The sequence below is a fragment of the Bombus vosnesenskii genome, unplaced genomic scaffold, assembly GCF_011952255.1.
Source record: "Bombus vosnesenskii isolate JDL3184/JDL3185 unplaced genomic scaffold, Bvos_JDL3184-5_v1.1 scf7180000013355, whole genome shotgun sequence".
NCBI classification, from domain to species: domain Eukaryota; kingdom Metazoa; phylum Arthropoda; class Insecta; order Hymenoptera; family Apidae; genus Bombus; species Bombus vosnesenskii.
In genome coordinates this window covers 1,191,780-1,218,398 of record NW_022882990.1, presented here as the reverse complement: position 1 = coordinate 1,218,398, position 26,619 = coordinate 1,191,780, and the positions used below count along the sequence as shown (strand labels likewise).

Genomic DNA, 26,619 nt, shown 5'->3' with positions numbered 1-26,619 from the left:
TTCTTCGGTAAAATTATATCGAACAGACTGTTAGAACGTAATGATTAAATGAAATTGATTGGAGAAAAGCAAAGCTACCATAAAGACAGCGATGAAACTTCAGTTTTCTTCAATATCGAAATAGTAGCTAGAATATCCGAGCTATTTCTAAGAAAAGCAGATCTATGGACGAAGGAACAAGAAACAAGTTATGAAGTCTTTATATTTTTGAATAGTAACGAACATTTTGTATCTTGATTTATTGCAAAATTAAAGTTTTTTTTTATTTAATATTTCACATTCACAATTTGTCCAATTTGGATATTTGGTAGAATTTGTTAGCTGTTTGATTATCATGTGTACCGTCTTCTTGTTTGTTAGGTTATATCCTTTATGGCAAAATTAAAGTAAAACAAAGTAAAGCAAAGGCAAAGTAGGTACAATATTCCTTTAGAAAGTCAGGTTTAGTCGATCACAAAGATTCGGACACTGTATAATTGTAATTTTAAAGCTCTATATTTTCAGCAAATGAAAAAGGACCAACAAAAATATATTACATCATGTTATACTACACTGTACGTAGGTAACAGTAGAAAAGAGCTTTTGAATTATTATTTATTGTCGCTTAAATATTAAAAGAAACACTGGAGAAGAGATATTTCGTATTTCACGAAAAGTTTCGATTTCTAATATTAATTATACGCATAAAACTGAAACTAACAACGGTTATTCACGAAAGTTTAATATTTAGTTGGGTAGCTCATATGTTTGATGACATAGCGTAAATGTTTTAGCGTAATGGAAATAAATTTTTTTATATAATTGACATTGATATGTTTTTATATTACATTCCTCTTACAAATGTATTTTTAATTATTCTTCAATATACCCGCTGTTTTACGGTTTGACTTTTTCTCTCCGTTGTGAAATATCAGTAATTGTCGCATTTCAAAACTTGTATATCGGCTTTCGCTACTCATTCCGAACAAATCTTTAATGAAGCTAATGTATAGTTGCAATCTGAGCTCAGGCTTGAACCAAGTACTTTTTACAAACGTTGTATACAAACAGTGGCAATGCTTAGTGGAGAGTTAAACTAAGAAGTTGCTCCAGGTACATCTTGTATTACATTTCGAAACTTTTTCTGGCATAAGAATTCGCCCTTTGTCGATATTTCTTTCAATATTTAGACAATAACAAATAATAACACAGAAGTTTTCTTTCACTGTTAGCTATGTAGTGAAGTGTAACATAGTGTAATATATGTTTGCACATTTACTGTAGATATAGAGCTTAGAAATTGAAATCGTACACTGATCAAATATTCTTGACACCGACTGCACGTACTTACGCCCTTTAAACAAAACGTGATAGAGATAAACAAAAAAGAAGAAGATTGTAATGTAAAACATTAGGTTGATGCATTTCAAATGTCGTTTGTCCGAAGGCTAAGTTTAACAAGACAATACAAGACTATCATCAATGGTTATGGATCACATGGAAGAAGAAGTAGAAGTGTGTTATAAATTATCTTCATACGTTAAATATTGCGAAGATTTATAATAAAAATATCAGAAACTTACTACCAATTATTATGAATTATCATAATATTCGTGTAATCTAATATGAGTTTAAATTTGGTAAAAATGAATGGAAATAAAATTTAATGAAATATCAATTTAACGGTTGCGAGAAAACATTGTTAAAAGCATCCTCTATTTCATCTGCATAATTTTTTAACGCAAAAATTATTTTAGGAGGAACTGTAAATAAAAAAGATAGAACAATTCCATTTGCAAAATTCTTGTAATTCTGGAACCTAGCGTGCAAAGTTGACTCAAGTTACAAATTTGAGACAAAACTACTTAATCGTATAGAAATGATCATAATTTAATATGGTCTCGTAAACTTTTATTTGAAAAGTCGACATTTTATGTTCATTAACTTAATATCATCGTTTAAGTTGTTCATGGCGGGGCAGTCAGCTACGCTCGTTAAAGCCCAGAACTGAAATTCACCGTTTATTGTGAACGATTCACCGTTTATTGTGAACACCAAAAGGTATTTAAAAATTTGTATCTTGGTTTAATAAACATCTTTAAAAAAAAAAAAGCCCAGAACTGAAGACGACGCGTCCCGAGTTCGAATCCTCGGAATAGGAACTATTATATTTACAAAATATAGAAAAACCAAAATCTCTCTTAAAAGTAATATACAACAGGCAAGCGACCAGCCCCTCCCTTGCGTGTGTTGTGGGGTGTACTTTTTGGGAGTGCTTGGTAAAGATACCTGGTGTTAACCACCCAGGGGACCGACGATCACTCGCACTGGTCTACCGTCTCGCCCGTGGAGGTTTTAGCCGGTAAGAATCCGGCACTACCTTCTACCGTCCCCACAGGGTGGTAAGGTGGCTATGAAGATTTCCTCCACGTAAAAAAAAAAAAACTGGCCTATGCTCCAACCTAAGCACACAGAATAAATTACCCTCTATAAGACCCTCTATAAGAATCCAACTATGGGGAACAGCAAGTAATTCCAACATTGAAATACTTCAACGCTTCCAATCGAAAACGCTAAGATCCATTATAAATGCACCCTGGTATGTCACCATCGAATTAATACATCGCGATCTCAAGATACCCACAGTCAAAGAGGAAATAGCAAAATATAGCGACAGATATAGCAAAAGAGTCAACAAACATCGAAACCCCCTAATTACTGGACTACTTGATACGTCGGACCAGATCCGCAGGCTGAAGAGACACTACCCGTTAGACCTAAACACTAGATTTAATTAGTTATTTATATTAAGTAATATTTGCTTATTTACAACTTACTCAAAAATTATACTTATCTATAATAAGTATTAATTTATTATAAATATTTAGCCATGTCACTGCGCCACGCCAGAAAAAATTACTGAAAATTCTCAATGCGAGAATTGATTGTAAATAATAATAAATAAAAAAAAATTGTTCATGACTAAAGCTATAAAGGATTATATCAATTTATCACGAATTGATTCTTCAACAGATTTCTTTCACAGTTGGATAGATCTGTAGGATAATCGTAAAATCCGAGGATTATGTAATAAAGTTTTATAAATTGGTTTGCGCGGGTCAGGAACTTATAAGAACCAGAGAAAGAGTGGAAAGTAAGCCCTGGAGGGCAGCGCGCGTTCGATTGCGCCACTCCACTCTTAAACTTCTCTCTTGTGCACAACTGCGCTAAACTTGGAAACGGGTATATACAAGTGGCAATTATTAGAAGAACATTCGATATCTCGTTGCTGCGGAAAGGCTCGTTTAATCTACTTTTACGGGCCTCTAGTAAAACATGCCGGTCGGTTCACCGATCTCGAAAGGCTGCGGCACGACGACGTCCGACGTCGATATCTCTCGCTTGATCGATCGGATTTATGTTTCCTTTTACCGATTTGTGTCAAACTTTAATTAATAATAAATTATTTTTTTCCTTATTTTATTATCAATGAAACGTTTTTTTTCAAATACATATTATGGTTGTTAGATATAGGGAAACGGTACATAGAATGAATCACGAAACTATTCGAACACTCTTAGACACCTTTTATGAATATATTATCTATGTTACATAAAACATCTTTAAGTTTCATTAGCACTGTGATGAGATCTCAGTGTCGCGATGACATTGGTAAAGTTTGAAACAAATCTGAAAATAACACATATATACAAATTATGAGATATAATAAATATTAGAAGTATGTGTATATTTCATTTAGGTCATAAAAGTTATTTAAGGTAACTGCTCATGCTGCATATTAATTTTGTATTAAAAAAATATTGTATTCGCAGTAAATGTCTTGTAACTTTTATACACATTTTCAGATTAATTTCAAATATCAATATAATTATGGCAATCATGTGATACTGTAATGCTAATGAAATTTCAAAATGTTTCATATAATGTACACAATATATGCATAAAAGCTTTCTATGACGAGTGTTCAAGTAGCCACAATATAGCCACTATATATATAGCTTTAATGAAAGTTTTAACGTTTATAGTTTTGAAATATTAGATTGTTCGTTATTGCATTATGAATCTTATTGAATAATAGGAGTAAATGTACATATAAATGTGTAAGATATTAATCAACATCAATATTATTCAATAACATGAACAATATGGATAATGTTGAAGTTTGAGACTGATGTGCATATAACAAATGCTATCCAGCACATTATACATAGATTTTACACGTACGTAAAGTCAAAGCATTCAAGATTTTTGTTTAGAAGCACTAGAGATAATTAACATAGAAATAAACGATGTGAAAGATCTAAATGCTGATTTCACGCGATACTAGTACAATTAATTTGATAGAAATCTCTGACGTCCTGTGAAATAAAGATATAAAGTGTTAATATAAAAACTACCCTCTATTACAGTGCAAATGAAATCTGTACTGAGCCAATAAGAAATAAACTAAATAGGTTTAAAGAATCTTAATAATTTATTAATTAAATATGTTCTGTATACAGACTGCTTCAAATATCGAGATATTAGAATCAAAATTAAGATTAGATTAATCAACAGTTTTAAAAAGTTTCAAATCAGATGTCTTATGTTATTCTATATAAAACTTTCAAATGTTTATATATTATTTCTTTTTACTACGATCCCAAAATTACTACATTATGATGGAACAGTTGAAATTCCAGGTCTCTAATTTAACTCTTAGTTGTTAGCTTAAGTTTTATCATTTTCTTTGAGCTGTCCCTGTTTTATTTCTTTCTTTTTCTTATTAATTTAGAATATCAAACATTATTCCATAACTGTCTATATAATATAATATAATTTTACTTAAAAAGTAAAAACACAGGGAACTTCAAATATTTCAATCTTCAAAAATAAAAAGATACTAAATAAGACATTTTAACTAAAACAGACAATATACATACTCGATATATGTATGTACATAAGTAGCATTAACTAACCAATTAAATATGACAACAACATAACATTTAATTAACTATTTATAAAAATAAGTGAAATATATATTAAAGGTAAAAAATGATGTAAATAACGAAAACTGGTAGATATTGGAATCATATGGATATGAACGCGACTGACAAAGTTTTCATGTTCTGTGAGGTAAGAAATCGAACGTTTAGGAATAGTGGAGTTCAACAAGTAACAATGGACGTCATTAATGTCTGTCTGTGAATGATAACGGCGATATCACAGTCTTATGTTTAGTATTATGCATGAACGGTATTCTATGAAGAGTGGCGCCGTCCGCTACGCGTTTGATCTCGGCTGCTAACTACGAAAGAACACTCTTTCAAGATCCCATTGTTCGCCGCATATTTCACACAGTCAATGCTGTTAAACCATTAAACGCTCTCACTTATTCTTTTATCCTTGTATTCGTCGGTCTAAAAATATATGTAAACTGCTAATATTAAAACTTCCAAATGATTTCACAGGACCCATATTTCACCAAACATTCGTAACAATTTCTAAGAATTCTGTTTCATAGCTGATTTTTGAATTGCAAATATTCTAACTGTATCTAACTGTACTGCAATCCTCGAACTTTCATATTTCAATTTTGCTTGCATTTTAGGAAACAAAATGTGTTTGTTATGTTTTAAGAAGACGTTTAAAATAAAATTGAAAGGGAAAAATCATGCGTACCATTTTTTTGATACTTTGTTGAAATTTGAGATTTTTCTTAACGTTAGAAAAACAGAATTAGGTCGAGAACAGCCGAAAGAACGCATCAGGATTAATAACGTCCCACTGATACGTTATGAACGAGACAATTAGGACGAAAACCACTTATTTAATGAGTTGATAGGAAAAAATGGCCCTCTACATATCAGGTAAGATTTTCAAACAATTCGGCTTTGTTTATGTTTCGTGTTTAATATTTAATAACGTTCCACATATAATTATGGCTATATATAATTTGGTTAATGAATTGGCAAAGGAAAAAAATAGCATACTAAGTATCTGTTAGGTAGAATGCATCAGTCGGAAGATTTATTAGTATTCAATAAGGAACATGCAAAATCAACTTCTTCCGAGCGAATAGTTATTGATAATTACATACAGAGGCGGATTTGAAGCGCATATTCTAGATGTTTAATGGAAATCAAGGAATCAGGAATCACAACGATTAATGAGGTCACGTGCTAATTCAAGGCTAACCGATAACACGAGTAATCGTCTTATTATATCGTAGATACATCGAGTTATGTCATAATCTGAAAACCGATTTCCATAGAATTTTTATTACCAACTCGTCAGCCGATTAGAGATTTCGATGCTGACACACCAATCATGTCACAATTACGAATAATGATAAACAAAACAAATTCAATCGAGCACCATACTTTTGACCACGTACATATGACAATAACAGTACACAGCAAATACGACAATAAAAAATTATTCGTAAGCGTCTATGAAAATTTACCAAAGATGCATTAACAATATGAAGAGCTAAAGGAAGAACCAACTGTCAATGATTGATAGTATACCAGCGCCATGTGTAACTTATCTATTTATGTATTTCTTTAATTACTTGCTACCGCTATTTTTTTATTTTTCAAATATTCGAAGTCATCGAATTTTGTTACAAATATAACAAAATCATATTTTATGAGTTGTTGTTCGGAACTAGCTGGTTGTTGTACATAGTGTTAATTCTTTGCACTCAGAATGCCAATTACGCTGCCACGATCTTTTTGCTGTTATGAATATCAGTTTTATAATTTTATAGTCAATTCACGTAAATCTTCTAGACATTGCATTTATAATACAAAGCTGATGATAAGACCTCCGGAAATCAGGGGCACTTTATTCTTCTCAAAATGAAACATTTTATTTTAGAAAAAATTTCTTAAATAAAAGTGTATAATAATTCCGGGAACGAATTTCTTCTCATTATTACTCGTCTGAGTAATTATTAATAATAATTTAAATTAAATAATTGAAAATTGGTAATAATTAAAAACATTGTGAGATATAAATGTATATTGATACAATGACATACATGAGTATATGTATACAGGGTGTTTGGTAACTGGTGGAACAAGCGGAAAGGGGGTTATTCTACGCGAAAAAGGAAGTCGAAAATATAGAATAAAAATTTTTCGTTTGAGGCTTTGTTTTCGAGAAAATCGACTTTGAATTTTAGCTCGGTACGCGTGCGGTACGTTATAACGGATCTCGCTGTAGATCGTTGTTTCGATAGAAACATTAAAAAAAAATTTTTATTGTATATTTTCGACTTCTTTTTTCGCGTAGAATCACCCCCTTTCTGCTTGTACTACCAATTACCAACCACCCTGTAGATGATAAAAACTAACGTTTCTTAATCATAGCAAACTGATAAAGGAAATAAAGTAATCATAAAGTTTCTGTCAGAAATTCGCGTTTCAATTAACGAGTTGACGAAAAGGGACGTTGAAATGGTTTCCAAGTGCAAAGCGTCAATATTTGTTCTACTAATCTGAAAGGAGTTCTACTATATTACTTCAGACGAAAGCTGAATCACCGAAAAATGATTTCCATCGCGCAGATGAAGCGTACAACTATAAGAATGTACAGTGGAACTCCATTTATTTGAACATTTCATAGGCAAACGATTCATTCAAGTTCGCTAATTTTCTTCTCTATCTATTATTTTTCATTCGCAGAAATTCATATTCAGATTAATGGGGTCAGTTAATCGACTATTAACGAAAATGTCATGCGAGTAAATAATGGAGTTCTACTGTCGTAATTGCCTGAACTAAAACGCTTATTTCCAGAACGTACGTAGCCATGATGAACGGAGAGGGGCACAAACGATAACTATTTAAACATGACAACAACGCATAGCTTTTATCACTTACTCTTGAACAGCGGAGAGATTATAGTAATTCCCTTGTTGTTGTTGTTGTTGTTGATGATGATGCTGGTAGAGTTGGGTATCGGACGATAAGATCGTTGAGACTATCCGACCGCGGTTATCGTGAACACGATGTTCCTGGTGAATACGCGGATGAAGCTCCTCCAGCGAAATGAATTCCTGTGGCTCCTGACTCGGGTGGAGGAGCTGCGTATAACTCTGTGCCATTTCTTGGGCCACCATCTCCTGATCCGGTGGTCCACGAAAGTATAGAAAATCTTCCAGCTCCTCCTGCTGACGTTGTTGCTGATACTGTTGTTGTTGCTGTTGCTGAAGTTGCGCTTGTTCTTGGCGATAACGATGACCTGGAGAATGTTGCTGTTGATGATGATGGAGACCGCAGGTATTCACGCAGGTGCCATCGCCGACCATAACATCGTTCTCCACGACACCACCGCTATCTGGCAGTAATCCACCCTCGTCTGAAGATTCATAAAGCCGTGTTCTTTTACCCGGATCCTGATTTCGCTACGGCCGCGTCCTAAAGTGGTTGCAACATGCGAATAGATCGGGACAAGACGAGTTCACGTGTTCGTGGAACGTGAACGATGCGCGTTTGAATCTCTTTGACCGAGCCATCGGAATGTCCCTATAAGGGAATCGTTTTATCACGCTAAAGAATACTTTTGAATCTTGAAATCGACGACTTTGCGCTGGAGGATATTTTTGAATCTCGATATCAACGACTCTGCTCGGAGCAAATGGTCGAAGACTCGTTTCCTCGTCGATCTATTTTAACGAAAACAACGATGTAACGACAGGAGTGACAATGAAACGACGATTTAATGAAGGAAAGAATGAAAATTTGCATGCAGGCGAATTTGATAGTAATCGGTTTTCTAGTTCGAAAACTGGAATGGAATCGATCCGTATAACATAAATGAATAGATCATGCAAAAATTAAAAGAATTCAAATCTTGGATGACTGAGAAATTATGGTAATGAATGCGCCACTCAAAAAATTAAAGGATTAAGACTATTATTAGAGATTATAGTAACTTCTTTATCGTTACTGTCAATGTAATGAGCTTTATATTGCAAGGAAAACTACCAATGGTTTTAATCAACAAGAACTTGGCACAATTGTACATCGAACTTTTTTTCGAATCCGCATGCAGTCAACGAAGTGATAAAATTCCTCGTACTAGGAACTACATTTTTTGAGAGCGGTGAAATTTTTACTGGCGTAATTATACAGGGTGGTTGGTAACTGGTGGTACAAGCGGAAAGGGGGGTGATGCTACGCGAAAAAAGAAGTCGAAAATATAGAATAAAAATTTTTTTTTTTACTTTTTCCATCGAGACAACGATCTATAGTGAGATCCGAGATAACGAGACGTGATAAAGTGCACGCGTACCGAGCGAAAATTCAAAGTCGATTTTCTCGAAAACAAAGCCTCGAACGAAAAATTTTTATTTTATATTTTCGACTTCTTTTTTTGCGTAGAATCACCCCCTTTCCGCTTATACCACCAGTTACCAACCACCTTGTATAAATCGGCTCATAAATGTTAGTAACAATCTTTGATTCTAATTTGCATATTTTACATATTTACAGGTATTTTAAATAATTCGTTTAAATTATTTGATTCACGGAATCGCAATAATTGTTCTTTGAGTTCTTATCGCCAACACGATTAAAGAGAAATAAATATGCTAATGATATATTATGCATTTACCACTAAATCATGTAATGAATTATGTAATAAATGACCTCTACACCATTAATTAGTTTTACGTATAATTGTTACTATTTAAAATTGATGAAACTATGCAGCATATTATGGACGCTGTTTTTAAACACGAAGAAGTCATTCTTAGTCATTTTTCTTGTTTCCAACTATCTTCCCTTTTTGTTTACTATTGTTGGCCGTATCTCCAGCTCAATTATGTTTTGAATCTAATATTTGAAAATAATATTAAAACTTTTAAAATTAATAATAATATAATTAGAAACTATCATATTTTATTATAATACACAAAATTGGGACTGCAATTCTCGATAAAGGTAATGGTATGTGTATATTGTAATGAAACTATATAGTTTTATTATAAAAATAGAATAATCTCAAGTGGAAATTCAAATTACATTAACAAAACAAAAAGGTTAGTGCCACATTATTATCAAAGATTAAATCATCATATAAAGTGAATCGAAGATAGCGCGAGACAATTGCAACTCGAGAAGAAGAACAAATTGTCGAAAATACAATAAATGAAAGAGATTAAATATTAATAATATACAAGAGATAAATTAATACATGACGAGCATTGTATGATAGATCTGCTGAAAAAGATTTCAAGCCGAAATTCACGTAAATTATTATGCGTTCGATTAGCAAAGAAACATATATTGGTTCTTGTACTTTCACAATCTGATAATTATAGAACAGGATGAAAATATCGTCTGGCCTGTAGCAGAATAATCATGCAAAACTGTATTTGTATGTTAAAGCAAAAACAATTCTGGATTTCGATATTATTGTTTCTCGAAGAAATAAACTTTATTCTATTAGCCTCTTTAGCAAATAATTAACCTGGTTTCTCACGCGTTAGGAAGTGTCAATTTTCCGCATCTGCGGATGGCGGAAATAGAGAACCAGACCTTTGACATTAGGTTGTCGTACGATGATTAACAAGAAAGAACTAAGCGAATATTCCGAGTCATTATCGTCACGATTGTAATAATTTTCGATATGAAACAGCCTACAGTATGTCGCTTAAGGATTGGCATTAACATTACAGTACACCGTTAATTTTTCTAGCATACGGGATTTGTACGCCATCCAATTTTTCGAATTTAAAGTGCTTCTAATTTTAATACACATGTGGTTGTATGAAATGAATGCGAGAATCGACAAAATAAAATGATAAAAATTACGAAATGGTGGATAGAATATTTTCACTAACGAGTACAACGCTTTGCATGTATGAAGAATGTTATGATCAATTATAATACTCATTAAGCTTCAGTAAAAATATAAAGTGCTCCTCCTCCGTTGTTATGCGATTTACATTTTCTCCTCAGCTAAAGCTAATCATATTTCAATTTTTAACTCACATGCTCACATGATAGGCAGGTATCATCTTGAAGAGATGACTATTATATGTGGTTAATCTACGTCCTGTATCGTGAAGAATAGCCAGCAGATACTCGTTTAATGGACTTCGAAAAATCGTTGAGATAATTAAATTTTCACGGCAACAATGTTCTGCGATTGTGCGAAGACAACGAGGTTCGGAATCATTAGCGCGTTGGTAGACGGATAACAAATTGGCGAAGAATCAGGGGGCTAACATGGTCTATGGCGAATCGTACGCCTTCAACCGCACATTAATTGCACCTCTCTGGCTGACAGACAATTTCGTATTTTTATGGCATTTCGCCTGTGTGCACGTGCTAATATGTCAGTGTAAAGCGACGGCTGTTGCAAGAGCCCATTGACCCTCCACGTAGAATGCCTTAGTGATACGAAATGATGTAATTCTCTTCTAATTAACACTACCTCCATTGCTTTTAATTTGATAAAAGAATCATTCATTTGATGAGAGCACTAGATGTTGTGAAACGGGTATCATAAAATTGTTGTGAATGAAATTCAAGGAAGAAACATAGATGAATGTTGTGTTTAGTACAATAGGGAAATTAATGTAATTTAAATTTTTGGCTTTAGAATAATAACATAGTTTCCTCTATTTTATTAAATAGTAAAGAGAGAAACGTTTTTAAAACTACAATTCTTGATTTTTAATTAAAAGTATAGTTTCTTTCATGAGCAGCAAGGTACGAAGAGAAAGCCCTAGAATCAAGGAAGGAATTAATAAAGGAGTGTATAAAGGAAAGAGGGAGAGATTGGGGGAATGGTCATGAAGGGAAAAGAGCAGGAAAGAGAAAGAAGGGACTAGAAGAGGTGAGAAAAGGAGGGACGCAGATAGAAACAGGAGAGGAGCAAGAAAGGATGACAGCAGACCAAATTATAGAAGGAAGAAGAACGAGAGAAGCAGAAGAGAGGGGGAAAAGGATAAGGGAATCTAAGTATAATATACACTACAGAAACATAGCCAAAGAAAAATTACCAAAGTACTTAGAAGGGAGGATGAAGTGCAAGGACAGAAGAATACTGGCAAGATTCAGATGCGGAAACGAGACCAAAGCAAGGGAATACTGGAAAGAAGAGGGGGAGAAAAGAAGCAGACTATGCAGAAGGAAAGAAGAAGACCTAAGACATGTAATAGAAGAATGTGAAATAACGGGAGGACCAAAGGACGTAGGAAAAACGCTAAATGAGACTGGAGAAGGTTTAACAAAACTGAAAGCAATAATAGAGAAGAGAAGGGCAAACGACAGGAAGGAGGCACAGCAAGGAGGCTAAAGACCAAAGTTGCAGTAGTTTTCAGTCATTAGTTGCTAATTTATATTTCCTAATTTTTAGTTTTTAGAGGTAGAATAAGTAAGGTAGTGCAATAGAATAGAGTGGAAAAGAGGGGAGGTAGACATATAAGAAGAGAAATAGACATAAGAGATGTAAAACCGAAAGTTCGTCCAAAGCCGAAAGGCACGGACTAAGCAATAATAATAATAATAATAATAATAATAATAATAATATAGTTTCTTTCATTCATTTCTAACTAGATAGAGAAAGGTTAAGAAAAAAAGCTGCAGTCTAGAAATTTGAAACATTATGAAAAATATGTATATACTCTCTGTCTATGCAAATCTTTTAGATACAAGCTTGTACATCATGTGTGTGGAATATATGAAAAAAAATGTTAAGTTATTTCTGACATAAATAGGAATAAACCTTAAAAATAGCTAGAAATGAGTTTAATGAATGAGTTGCTCATCATACTTTGTATTATGAAATATTCATTATGCAACTTGCTCTTCATGAAGTTCTATGAAGAAACGAAGACAATTGTATTCCAAATCAAGGACGAGATCAAGCAATTTTAACATCAAAGTTTAAAAATAGTCTTTCCATTTTTATTTATGAACGTAAAAAGACAAATAATTACATCAAATATAAAATAAAGCGTAAGGAAAATATAATTGCTCATTATTCGAACAGTGAAAAATGAACTTTATATAATTTGTGTGTAACATAATTCTATCATAATATATAGTTTTGTATATGTCATATAAATTTTACTACAATCCTAAAAAGAGATTAAAGTGGATTATAAAATTTTCAAGCAATGTCAGAAAATGTTTTTAAGTGATATATAAGTGTTACGTAAATGAAAATATGTTACAAAAATATACTCCAAAATTTCGCACGCAAAGAAAGCAGTATTTTAAGAAATAATGTAGGATCAATGTCATTTAGGAACAATAAAATGATTGTGAAAGTTGATCGTAAAAGAAGAATCAAGATTCTAGGTTGTAATCGCTCCAAGCAGCTTCTAGCAGAACTCTTAATCGACTACATTTGGTTAGAAAAACATGTTTAACCCATGACGCATGTGTATATTGAGTCGTTTACGACCAGTAGTTTTAAGTAATTCTTCATTTTTTTCCATATTTTCGTTTAAATTTTGCTTTACTTAAAAAGATTAATATAATATGTAGTATAATGTAATATTAATATAATGATTAATATAATATGTACATGTAATCAAAATTATTGCACTGTATTCTAGAAACTTGGAAGATGATTCACGAATTTTGGGGAATTTTTTAAAACACAGAAACTTGAAAAATCTACATGAATTTAAACGACCCAATATAAAGACAAGGTCAGTGAAAATAAGATTGCAGACATTCGAGTCAAATATCGTTAAAATCAATTAAAGGCATCGTTAGCATAAAATTCTTTAAAAAAAAAAATGAGTAAATTTATTTTTTGAAAATTAAATTAATTAAATTATATAATTAAATTAATTCCTTGCGCTTTTTATAAGAAAGATATCATAAGGTTCTAATTTCCATAAATAAAATCAAATTAAAATTAGTAAATAACTCACAATAAATAGTTAACTCTTTACGCAAAATTTGTCATATATAACTTCCAGGATCCCTTCAGTTATTTCAAATTTAAACTTTCATTAAAAATATATCAACTGTTTTGTCTTATCTATTCTAATGGTGTGTCGCATAATGTGGTCAACAGGTTAGAAGGGGGAAGGGGTTCTCGATGCATAAATAAGTCAAAAGTATAATACATTTTTTGGCATATAAATCAGGCCTCGTTCTCGAGAAAATCGAGTTTGAACATTTTTCAAGCATACCTGAAGTTGGATGATCAACAAATGGGTATGAACACAAACAATCAGCAGGAGATTTGAGTAAACTCGAGTAAATTTGAGTAAAATCAGCTGGAGATATACGAGCAAACAATCCACATGACAAAATAAGCCAAAAATGCATAATGGAAGTTTTCCATTTAAGTCTCCATTTGTAAGAAAGTAGAGTTTTAATATATTTAAATGAGGACTGACCTAATGCATATATGTTAACAAGCAAATAAATTCAAGTTTAGTTTTCTCGGAAACGAAGCATTTTGTGAAAAAATGTCATTCTACATTTTCGACTTATTTTTACACGTACAATCAGCCGCTAGTCGGTTGACCACGTTATCTGGGTCATCCTACATATTATTCTATGTGTCTACTATTTCTATCCGTATTTCTATAGTATATTATCAAAAAAATGATTTTACTGAAATTGTTAATAATGGAATTCTCGTCAAGTAATAAGCAAAACTAAATGAAATATTTTACTTCGTTTAAAATTCAAGTGCAAGATCATTAAATATTGTTTGCACAACACATCTGGCGTAAAATTCATTCAGTAATTCGATACAACAACGAAAGAAAGAAACTTGCAGACTAATGATTATCATTCCGCGTGATGTTGTAATGACACCGACAGTAATTTTGTAATACGACCAGCGTCGTTTAGAAACGTTTCAATGACTTTTCTCTTGCGTAAAAGACGTCAGGAACTAGTGATCTTTTCATCCTATTACATGACACGCAGAAATTTACGCAATTACAAATAAAATCAATAATGATAGCAATGCCGATCTTTACGCGAAAAGAAAAGATGATTGGCTTGAAACAATTTATAGTCTTAAGCCGAATTTACACAGTGTCAAACACGGATGAAACAAGGGTAAAAACAGCGTTCATTCGCCATATACCAGCAAAATGAAATAGTGTAAATTCGGCATTAAATTCAATAATACAGGGTGGTTGGTAACTGGTGGTACAAGCGGAAAGGGGGTGATTCTACGCGAAAAAAGAAGTCGAAAATGTAGAATAAAAATTTTTTATTTGAGGCTTTGTTTTCGAGAAAATCGACTTTGAATTTTCGCTCGGTACGCGTGCACTTTATCACGTCTCGTTATAATGAATCTCACTGTAGATCGTTGTCTCGATGGAAAAATTAAAAAAAAATTTTTATTGTATATTTTCGACTTCTTTTTTCGCGTAGGATCACCCCCTTTCCGCTTGTACCACCAATTACCAACCACCCTGTATACTTGTTAAATGCTTTTGTCTTTGATGTAGAATCAATATACACGTTTTGAAATTCTACTATTTAGCAAGAAGTTAACATGTTATAAATTGCAAAATATATAATTCTATATTTTAATATTTTTACACATTTAAATATTATTCCTTACTCTGTTAGGAGTTGAAAATTATTTTGATAATCTAACGGAATTTCTACTTTGCCCTGCTATAACAATTTTTTTTACTATCTTGTATAACAAGGGCATTAGTAAATGGATTTACATTTAACGCTCGATAATAGCGTTTAATATCTTCTAAACAGTACAAGTTTAAAGAATTGCATTCACCTGTCACGAAGATAATGTTAAAATGTAACGTTAGCTTTCGTTTAACCTCGAATAAAGTACGCGTTCGATGCGTCGTGACTTCAAATTTTTATCAAATTGCAGCAATAAAAGACACATATTTTAAGTATATAATTATATTAGGTTATCAAAGAGAGATATTTATAAATCCACAAAATTATAAAAATTATAAAAAGTACAACATTTCAATCCTCCGGTCAATTTTCACTTTATTCGTCATCATTGCACAATCAGCCTATCGAATATGTAAAATTAAACAATTGAATAATGTTAGAAACGTAATTGCATTTTACAAGTATCTTCTCGAAAAGTGTAATTGAAAGAAAAGAGGACGAAAGGAGAAGTTTTATTAAAGTATTCAAGTCAAAGACGCTTAAAGAAAATATAACAAACTTTTAGATATTGTACGTGTATGCAAACCCGTGCAAAATCTCTTGTTTAATTTTAGAAATTAATTTTTTGTAGCAAACGTGCAACTATGATATGATCGTTCGCGTTCAATTCACCTTGAGAAATGCAGAAAAAGGGTGCTGCTCATGATATAGAATGTAATAGTCAGAGATAAGAAGATAATGTCAGCCCGTATCAAATCAGAAGAGAACAATTATTAGACGAAGAACATTATTATGATTATTGAAGAGAATTATCAACCTTGCATTCAACAACGAGAATAGGATAAGATGAACGCTTTGCGCCAAGGAAGAGGCATTCGCTTAAGATATAAATAAAGCAGACATTTTCACATTGATCTCTGATTACGATAAGAGAAGATATAAAAGAAGAAGGAAAGAAAAAATTTGATACGGAGAACAGAGAAAGAAATTTAGAAATTACCAGGAATTGAAGAGTCTCGAAGATAAGCTGATTTCTATATGGTCTGACAAACATTCGAGTAACAATACGTAAATCATATTTACAATATGATTAGATCGTTGCAACGGACAGTCATAGGCGATGTTAATGAAGAAAGTAGGGAGATACCTTGGATGCGCAACGTGAGATTCCGGAGGCACGTAGTTCGTCGACAAGCGTTAATTTTATGTCGAGATCGAAGCATCCTAGAAAGACGGTGCACATTTTCACTGACACGTGTCATTCCACCAAATATTCACCGAGTATAAAACGCTTTCTAACAATACAGAACACCACTATTGCACTCGAGGAATATAAGACAAACCAGGAAATGACGCGATCGTGCAACTCGAATCACGTTGCTCGAGATGAACTGAAGAAACAATCTGTCAATCCTTCATGAACGGATAATACGATGAATTTAATTTAACGCGTTTTCTAATAAATAAATACATTTAATTCCTCGTTGTTTCGGCTGAATTTCACCAGCGACAATTTCAACGTACAGTCCTTGCGTTTCAAACAAACGGAGCAAAATTTTTCACGAACACTGAGACACTTGTTTACACGTTGCAACCACGTTTCGACTCTTGATTCTACGTTTTCCTAATATTTTATCGTCGTTTAGAGCTTACCGAGAAGCGCGTACATCCACGTCGTCGCCGACGACGAGGAAGCGGCGTCATCCTCGAGGAGCGCAGAAGGCCTCACGCCTTCCCTCCTCTCAACCGATGCCCTCGTGCTTCGAGGGTGCCTCTTCGACGACGACGAGGTCGTGCCGCTCGCGGACCACTGAGTCGAATATCGCGAGTTCTTCGATGCTACCACGTGCTACCGAAAGAAGAGGCGGCCACCGCGAGAACCATACGATACACGAGGAACGCCACAACCGTTGGCAACCTTCGCGATCGTTTACCGTGCCACTACTGTTCCATTAGAGAGGTGGTGGTTGTAGTGGTGGTAGCAAACGACTTTACGAACTCACGCGCACTCTTCACCCGAGGCGGCAAACGAATACTGAGCGCGGGTGGTGGTAGTGATGGTGGTGGTGGACTAGCCGGAGGTGGAAGTGGAACAACACCGATGATAGATCCTGACGCAATACGGATTACCGCTGTTCTGGACCACGTGCTCTTCTGGCCCACCGCAGCAGGTGGGAGTGACTAAAACTATTGCTTGCTTCTACGTTTATGCCAACTTTTCTCTCTGTCTATTCCCTTCTCCAAAAGCTCCGACAGTTGGTCGCACAATTAAGTGCTTTATTGTTCTTGTTTAATCGTATGTTACTCTTTGAAATAATGTTCTTTGAAAAATGACCTTTATCGACCTACTTCTGTTGCCACTATAATAGCACGAATGGTACTACTAGTACGTTTAAGTCGATTTTCTTCCAGTCTTTTTGCGCTAAGTAGAGTTGCTTTTTCTTATGTCATCGATTACGGTATTGATATCGCTCAGTATCTTTCGACGAGAGTAGTAGAGTTTTCAGATAACCCAGCTAACTCGCACGATAATTTCCTGTCTTTTGCGGTGAAAATGCTTTATCGATGTGTTTTTTCTACAGCCACAAGAAGTTTTTAATCTTCGTTACAATGACATCAACAAGTCTTTTGTGTTTCAAGGAGACCTTTACATATCAGGGGGTGCGTATCAATTTAATAGAACTTGACGTTATTGAATACACGAACATTTTACGTTATTATATCTTCTCAAATCTTTACAATTTCAGCAAAACAAAATTCACACAATTAAAATTATCACAATCTTCATTTATACGTTTACACTTCCATTTTTCAAGCTTCAAAATTTTTATATTTTTAAATCTCTGGAACTAATTTCTGTGTTAAGGCTGCCAAATTCAAGGTTTCAAGGAGACCTTTACATATCAGGGGGTGCGTATCAATTTGATAGAACTTGACGTTATTGAATACACAAACATTTTACGTTATTATATCTTCTCAAATCTTTACAATTTCAGCAAAACAAAATTCACACAGTTAAAATTATCACAATCTTCATTTATGCGTTTACACTTCCATTTTTTAAGCTTCAAAATTTTTATATTTCTAAATCTCTGGAACTAATTTCTGTGTTAAGAGCTGCCAAATTTTTCAAATTTCCCAAAGAACGAACACTTTGAAAATTCGCGGCAAATCCAGACACGAGGAAATAGACCACGCGGTCGCGTGTTGCCGGCGCAAGTGGGAGTGACTAAAACCGCCCTACACCTCGGCGCTTATACAGCGTCGATGTCGATGGTACCGTGATCATCATACGCAGGTCTAATCCCTCGGGAAGGTTCAACAGGAAACCAATAAGGTTTTCGCGCAACCACTTCATCGGAATCGCTCAAAATTTGTTTCGAAAGCTATGATTTTCGTTTTGGATTGTTTAGAATTAATTAGAAGAAATACAATTAATTAGAAGAATACAATTAGAAGAAATATCGCCACGTTTTATCCCCAATCTTCTGGCATAAGAGTCTCCCAAAGGCCAAACCGATCAATTTCACTTGTTTATTACTTAATTTCATTGCATAAATACGCGATTAATGTTTAATTCTCAAAAAATGAATAACTTGTGCCCATAAGTTTATTTGTTAGAAGGAAATTATATGAATAATAGCAAAATTTAAAATAAATTAACAAAACAGTATTTATAACATTGTCACTTTTCTCCTATACTTTTCAATTTTTGGAATTGACCATTGCGATTTTTGTACGGTTAGTAAGGTAGGTAAACAGAATTGGATTTCACTACGTATATGCAAATTACAGGGAGAAGTTACAATGGCTGGCATTTTTCGGGCTTCGCAGAGGGAGAATTTTAAAATTCAAGTATTAATTAGTACTATATTAATTAATGCCATATTTGTATTTGATTTTCGAACTAAATATATATCTTTGTCGTCCCTTTTAAAAATTACAAATGATCGATATGCATAAAGTTAATTGAAAGCTATCTTTTATCAATTTTCATCTGAATACTTTTAAAATTAAAACAATTATTTTGAAAACCTATCTTTTGCACCTATAATAACAGACAATAACTTCGATGCGTAATATATTTTGAATTCACATTCAAAATTAATGATGCACAATTTTTGTCTACGTAAATTATAATCTGTGTGAATTAGTGCCATAAAGTTACAAAAAATGATCGAAGATTAATTCTAATATACATAAAAAATGAGTTTATAGATCTTGACGCATCAAATTAAGCTACAAATTTAATACTTTTCTCATATTTGTTTTCCATTCAATGGATATTTTAAAATATCTGATTCTATCGCTTTATGTTTATCTAAATCTGCGTTTAATAAAATATTGCGCACGTATAACTAGTTTCAATGTAGTAATATAACGAGGAAACTCGATACTCGGAAGAAGGGCGTTCAAAATCATATTCTTCAAGGCTTTATCACTTTTTATTAGAAGTAAAGATTCATCTTTTTTATTATTTTAGTATATGTTAAAAACGAAGTTTATGTATTATTGAATTTATAGGCGTCTCGTAAATAAAAAAAAGTTTCGACTTCGAATATTTCGAAGCAGACAGATTATATATTTTAACAGACACGTCCCTTATTGCAAATAAGTCCTTAATCTTGAATTATGTTGTTGGTTTTGTGTACTTTTAATATTTCGTGAATATAAATATCACCTCTTTTTGTAAAACTTACATCGACTCCCGAAAGTATTTGAGCACTTACTATAGAAAATGTTTAGTTTCGTATTGTACGTGTTATATAAAATATTTAAAAGTATCATTAGCATTGTAATAAGACACGACTGTTACGATCATATTAGTAAAATTTGAAATCTATCTAAGAATGTATATATGTAAAAATTGCAAGATATATGTTGCAAACAAATATACAGGGTGGTTGGTAACTGGTGGTACAAGCGGAAAGGGGGTGATTCTACGCGAAAAAAGAAGTCGAAAATATAGAATAAAATTTTTCTTTTAATTTTTCCATCGAGACAACGATCTACAGTGAGATCCGTTATAACGAGACGCGATAAAGTGCACGCGTACCGAGCGAAAATTCAAAGTCGATTTTCTCGAAAACAAAGCCTCGAACGAAAAATTTTTATTCTATATTTTCGACTTCTTTTTTCGCGTAGAATCACCCCCTTCCGTTTGTACCACCAGTTATCAACCACCCTGTATATTTAGTAAAATATTAGTATACAGCATGAATAGCTATGTTAAGCATATACCGAGTGTTAAATATGCTCCCACTGAATATTGACGTTTATTAATATAACGGATAACCAGTCTTCATGAAACATATAGTTGTACTAAATACCTTGTAATTTCTCTATATCTTTTCAAATTTGTTTTAAACTACCAATATAATATATTCGTAAAATGTATCTATGAGTATTCGAATACTTTCGTGGCTTGTGCATATCTTTAAGTCTAACAAATCGTTCCTTTCCCAATGATATTATTTTAAAGTAAGTCTTCTTCAACAAATAGCAGAAAAATTCGAAAATCGATAAAAATGACTTATGGTTTCCTCCATAATTTTAGTACAAATTGTCTGGATTTAAGATGCGTGTCATTAAAAATGTTAATGATGTTTTTGCACACTAAGAGGTATATGTACATTAGGAAACATTTCCGTAATGGAATATTACGTCGATTATTTTCATCTGCCTGTTTTTCTATTGGGAAATACAGGTTTCGTTAATTACAGTGCGAAACCGCGATAATAGTTTGCATCTTAACGATACTGTCATTCGAATGGCTTGAGAACTTGTATTCTGCGAAACACTGAGGAATGGCATCGATATCTTGTAATTTCACGTCTTATCGTTGATACGACACTAATTGACTCGAATGGAAGATTAACAGAACATACTTTCTTTCTTGCCTCAAATATACATCGGTAAAATCTTGCCAAAGTCAGTGAACTTACTTGAACTTAAACTGTTTGAAAAAAAAATGTTAAATTGAATAAAAAAAATAAGAGACAAGTAATCATAAAAATATTTAAATACTTAATTTAAATACTTAAATAAAATAGAAACTTTTTATGAATCCCATATTATGTACGTTATGTCTACAAATCATATTGAAATTTTATTGGCACTGCAACGAAACACGATTGTCGTGATAGTACTATTAATCTTCGATATGAATTTAAAAATGTAGACGTGTGCTACAAAATATTTATTGCAAACATATGTACATCACACGGATCACCGAATTATTTGCACTTGCATTATTATATATTTATTTGTTATATTTAATGGCATTATTGTTAAACTATGTTTGAAATTACTTTTATGTAGATACATTCTTGGAATTGTTCGAAACTTTTCCATTATAATCGTGGTAATCGTGTCTCATTACAGTGCTAACGAAAGCTCAAACATTTCGTATATCACACACAGTATATTTATAAAAATTTTCGTAGAAATTTATTTGAAAATATTTGTAAATTGTTAGTAGTAATTATAAACAGAGTAAAGATATGATAAAGTTCAATTAATCAATTAATATCAATAAATGCGAAAATAGAAATATTATTGCATCAAATCAAGGAATAGATGAAATGGATCAATATCTTTCGAAATTTGTAAGCATATCTCAAGTCACGTAAATTAATAGATTCATAGGAACAAAGTGTTCAAAATGACTAGAAATCCAGTGATTTGACTAATAAAGATAAGTGTAGAAACTTGTAAAGATATTGAAACAAGAAAATGACAATTTCCTGTTAGCAACGATGTTTTAACTTATTCAAATTTGAATTGCCCGAATTCCAATAACTTGACTAATTTAAACGAAATTTAATCGATCTCAAAATTTTTGTGCCTTAAACTCGCTTTCATTTCAACGTAGGTAATTTTTTATATTATAAGAAAATTTGTAGCACAAAATTGAAGTGAGAAATCATTCACATCAATAATGATTCTTGCATAAATTCCTCAAATTTGAGAAATTTTTTAAGAACAAAAAAGTATGCTTAGGTCGAAAATCTCACCAAGAAGACGAAAAATTAGTATCTCGTTTACTAAGTTTATGCAACCACCTTCATTTTTATCTATTCGAGAATCTGACGTAAATTAGCAACAATGTGTTTCGATCAATTTTACAGAATATTTTTAGTCAGGATGTAATACGAGTGAAGGAAAAAGAAAGTAGTTAGAGAAAATGATATACCCACGATTCTGTTGTCCCGAAATTCGAATAAAATCGAATGTGCGAAGAATCAGGGTGCCAACCCTGCGAATTTCTTCCCCTTAAAGGTATAAGGGGTCATTGGAAAATTTCCAATAAGGTAACGCGAGGGTTACTTCTATTCGAGAGAAGCGCCGGGTAATCCAGTATTGAAATCAAATGAGTGTAAAAATGCTATAATTAATTGAATCAAAGAGAGGAAATTTACAATAGTTAGAAAATTTTGTAAAATATATTTAATAAGCAAATGAACAAAATATAAGAAGGAAAAGGATAAATATTACGGCGAGTGAAGATTAATTTAAAGAGATATTTAAGAAAATGTTTTGTTGATTTCCTAGTTTCCAAAACTAAATGTTGAGATTACACTTAAAATGAAATATACCTAAAAACGTGTTATGTAAAAATAACAATGTGAGCCTCTATTATATTAAAGAAGAAATTCAAAAACATTGTAATATGGGACACTGAGAAGAATATGGTTGAAAATCATAGTCATCTAAGATTTTGAGAATTTAATTATATACATTAGTTTTTAAAAGTATCATCCTTTTAGTTTCATGGCTAATCGAGTCATAATTTTACTTCCTACCGACATACATTTTCACGTTTTGAAACAATATATTGCTATATAAAATATAAAATGGTGAAGATACAATATTGTACCTACATTACAGCCAGCTAATTGAAAGTAAAACTCAAATTGAATCAGGAAATAAACAGAATATTCGTATTAAATCTATTATATAAATTTATATATCATATTAATCTTTGAATGTTAACATTATGAATTAACCAAATAATATAGTTCATAATTTTATGAAGATCGCAAAGATGTTTCGATGAAAACATTAGAAAAAAATATATCGCATGTATTTGAATAATTTTTTAAAATTTTCTCGTCGAGATAACTAACTGATTCGATATTTGTAACATGTGTACTACTTACATCGTTTGTTATGACTTTTGTATGACAGTTTGTCTGGTATTATCACCTTTAAAATGTGCATTTTAAGGAATTTCTTCCCAATATCTATCACAGGAAGCCAACAAAATGTGAATTGTTCAGGCCAGACGCTAATACCAGTATACCCACACTGCGTGTGTGTACAGGATTCAATATGAGAGTAAAAGAAACCATTATTCATCGAGCATATCAATCGAGTCAATAAATACGCATGAATTTCACGGAAAAGTAACGCAACAGCGAAGTCATAATAAATATCGACACGTATCCAAAAAGATATCTAATATTTTTCATTCCTGTGTTTTCGGTTATGTTCACATTATCAATGAAAAATTTCATTCTTCCTCTGTGTATACATATGTATGCGTGCACAAAATACTATTTGCTCGATTTAAAAATGCAGCTACATGCAACTCATCGTAGCAGTCCTTACACAATGAAGAAGATGCCGAATGACGTTTGCGGACTTCTTGTACAGGCTCTTCGTAAACAGGAACAACTCGAAAGATACTACGGGAGGGAGCGTGGATGTTTTATGAAAAAAGTTTCTCTTATTATTTTGTAAGAATCGTAGTATTGTCGATATTCAATCGGGTCACAGCAAATATGTATACTATAAAATCACTCTTTGTTATATTCCTGAGTTTGTAGTCATAATTGATTAAAATAAATTATATTAACACAACGTTAGGAATTAATCTTCAGAGGAATTAGATTTTTCTTCGTTGACTTGAAAATTTCCACAATATGTATATGACCAAAAATTGCCATTCGCCTGGTTACGCTTGATATTATTTATTTGTAACATAACAACACTTGAGTAAATCAATAATTAATTAAACGATAAATATATTCATAAATATATTCAATTTTACTGCATGATGTCATTTTTATAGAAACATCAGAAGGAATATGTTCCTATGATGAATAATTAATAAAAGAATAATTTTTCTCACAGAGTAGAAGAATTCTGTTCTGAGAGAGTCAGTTATATCATAGTTATTCGCATTGATAGGAAAATCGTTGACAAAACAGTACATAGTACGATGATAAAACAAAATAGAATAGTAAGAAGATACAAAATAATGTTAAAAACATATAGATCGGTAGTTATACAACTTTTAAATCATATGGCATCATACAGAAATAAAAATAGTTTTCTTCAATATTTCAGCTTAAAATTGATTATTTCGCATACTAATAGTTAACGATACTACACGACCAAATAACATTATGAAAGAACGTTTTAACGCATATCGAATAAATATAAAATACGCAATTTATATTAGAATTTCAGTATTTAAATACAACGACTCACGAGTGTATTCAGACACTTGTAGATATCTTTTATGAATATATTATTGTGTTATACGAAACATCTTGAAACATTAGCACTGAAATGAGACTATATTGGTAAAGTTTGAAACAAATCTGGAAACGTACGTAGATAGTACAAGTACATATTTCGTAGAGATCACAAAAGTATTTAAACAGTCAATTATTTATTATATAGTATTAATAAACCTCAACATTCAGTGAGATCATATTTAACATTTAGTACGTGCTTACAATGGTTATTCATGCTTCGACATATGTTTATCCTAAATACAATTTTTACATACATTTTTAGATTCATTTCAGGTTTCGTGAATATAATTATGATAATCGTAACCTCAACTTTTAGAAGAAATTTTAGAAAGTTTCGTGTATAATGTACATGTGGTATTTATAAAAATTTGCTATGTTATGTGTCCAAACATTTTCGTGCGCCAGTCGTACGCAGTATAAATATGAGTATGATACATCATGAACTCCTGAAAAAAGGTTATAACAAATAATAAATATAAGTTAACGAATAGAGAGTCAAACGGTAGTATCACGTATGAATATCTTTTATTGTAACGTTTAGTACATATATGAACTTTTAGCTTGGTTTCAAATTTTGTTAATATAATTACAATAAAATCGTATCTCATTGCAGTACTAATGACATTTCCCAAAGTTTCGTAGAAGGCATAGAAAATATTTATAAAAATCCTCTATAGTAAGTATTCGAAAACTTTCATGACCCATTGTATTTTAATCAGCGAAGACTGATGTGTAGCATCTACAAAATGATCTCTTGATCCCTTGATCCCTGATCAATGCTAAGATCTTGTGAGAGTTGAGTATATTGTATTAATTAGTGCTAATTACACGAATTAAGCTCGAACGTCGGTCCGTATGTACCGATCTGTTTGTAACGCAACGGTAATTGTCATCGTCCCCATCGTATCAGCCCCCAATTTATGATCGACATCGACGTTTGAAGTGACCACAGAGACCTTCCTCGACCCCTTCTCTAAATCGGCCCTACATACTCATTAGCGTGATTTTTCAGTAACCGGAGATCATCCTCGATTAATTTACGCTGATTTCGCACGCTGTTGCCTTTTCTGTTTCTCTCTTCCTCTCGCTCTCTCTATCTCCCTCTCTCTCTCTCTCTCTCCCTCGTGCATCATGCTTATCCAATTATTCGCCGAGAAGCAATGTATTTCAAACAACGATCTTTAACCTTTGTTAACGGGCCTCATCGGCTTACCGGCGGCCGTAAATTTTCGAACTGAAATATTTCGCTCGGCAATAATCCTCAAATGTGACAAACGCGGATCGGGCGCCGCGCTGGTTAGTTTATAGTTTACAGGGAAAAATTGCAGCAAGTGCGATCTCTCGTTGAAGAATTTGTCGCGTTTTCAAATTTTTAAGATGGTTTATACCACAGAGATTTTATTTCATAACGATAGAAAGATTCTCTTTCTGGACCGTCTTGCATCATAGTTTGCCTATCGTGAATATCTCTTTCTTACAATTTTATCACG

General features: G+C 32.6%; 1 protein-coding gene across 3 annotated transcripts in view; it reads right to left on the bottom strand.

The window, feature by feature from the left end:
- The window catches only part of LOC117237055 (protein cycle), a 95,076-nt gene extending 77,175 nt beyond the window's left edge, over window positions 1-17,901 (bottom strand). The window contains exons 1-2 of one of the 3 annotated variants that reach the window (XM_033500656.1): window positions 17,235-17,901; window positions 7,869-8,346 (exon numbers count right to left, since the gene is read on the bottom strand). In XM_033500656.1, the coding sequence (XP_033356547.1) occupies window positions 7,869-8,346; window positions 17,235-17,250 (494 nt within the window). In that variant the 5' untranslated portion in view covers window positions 17,251-17,901. Of the gene's footprint in view, window positions 1-7,868; window positions 8,347-16,728; window positions 16,975-17,234 lie in introns of those variants that run through there. The other 2 variants (XM_033500657.1, XM_033500655.1) reach the window with 2 other exon arrangements.
- Window positions 17,902-26,619: the final 8,718 nt, after the last annotated feature.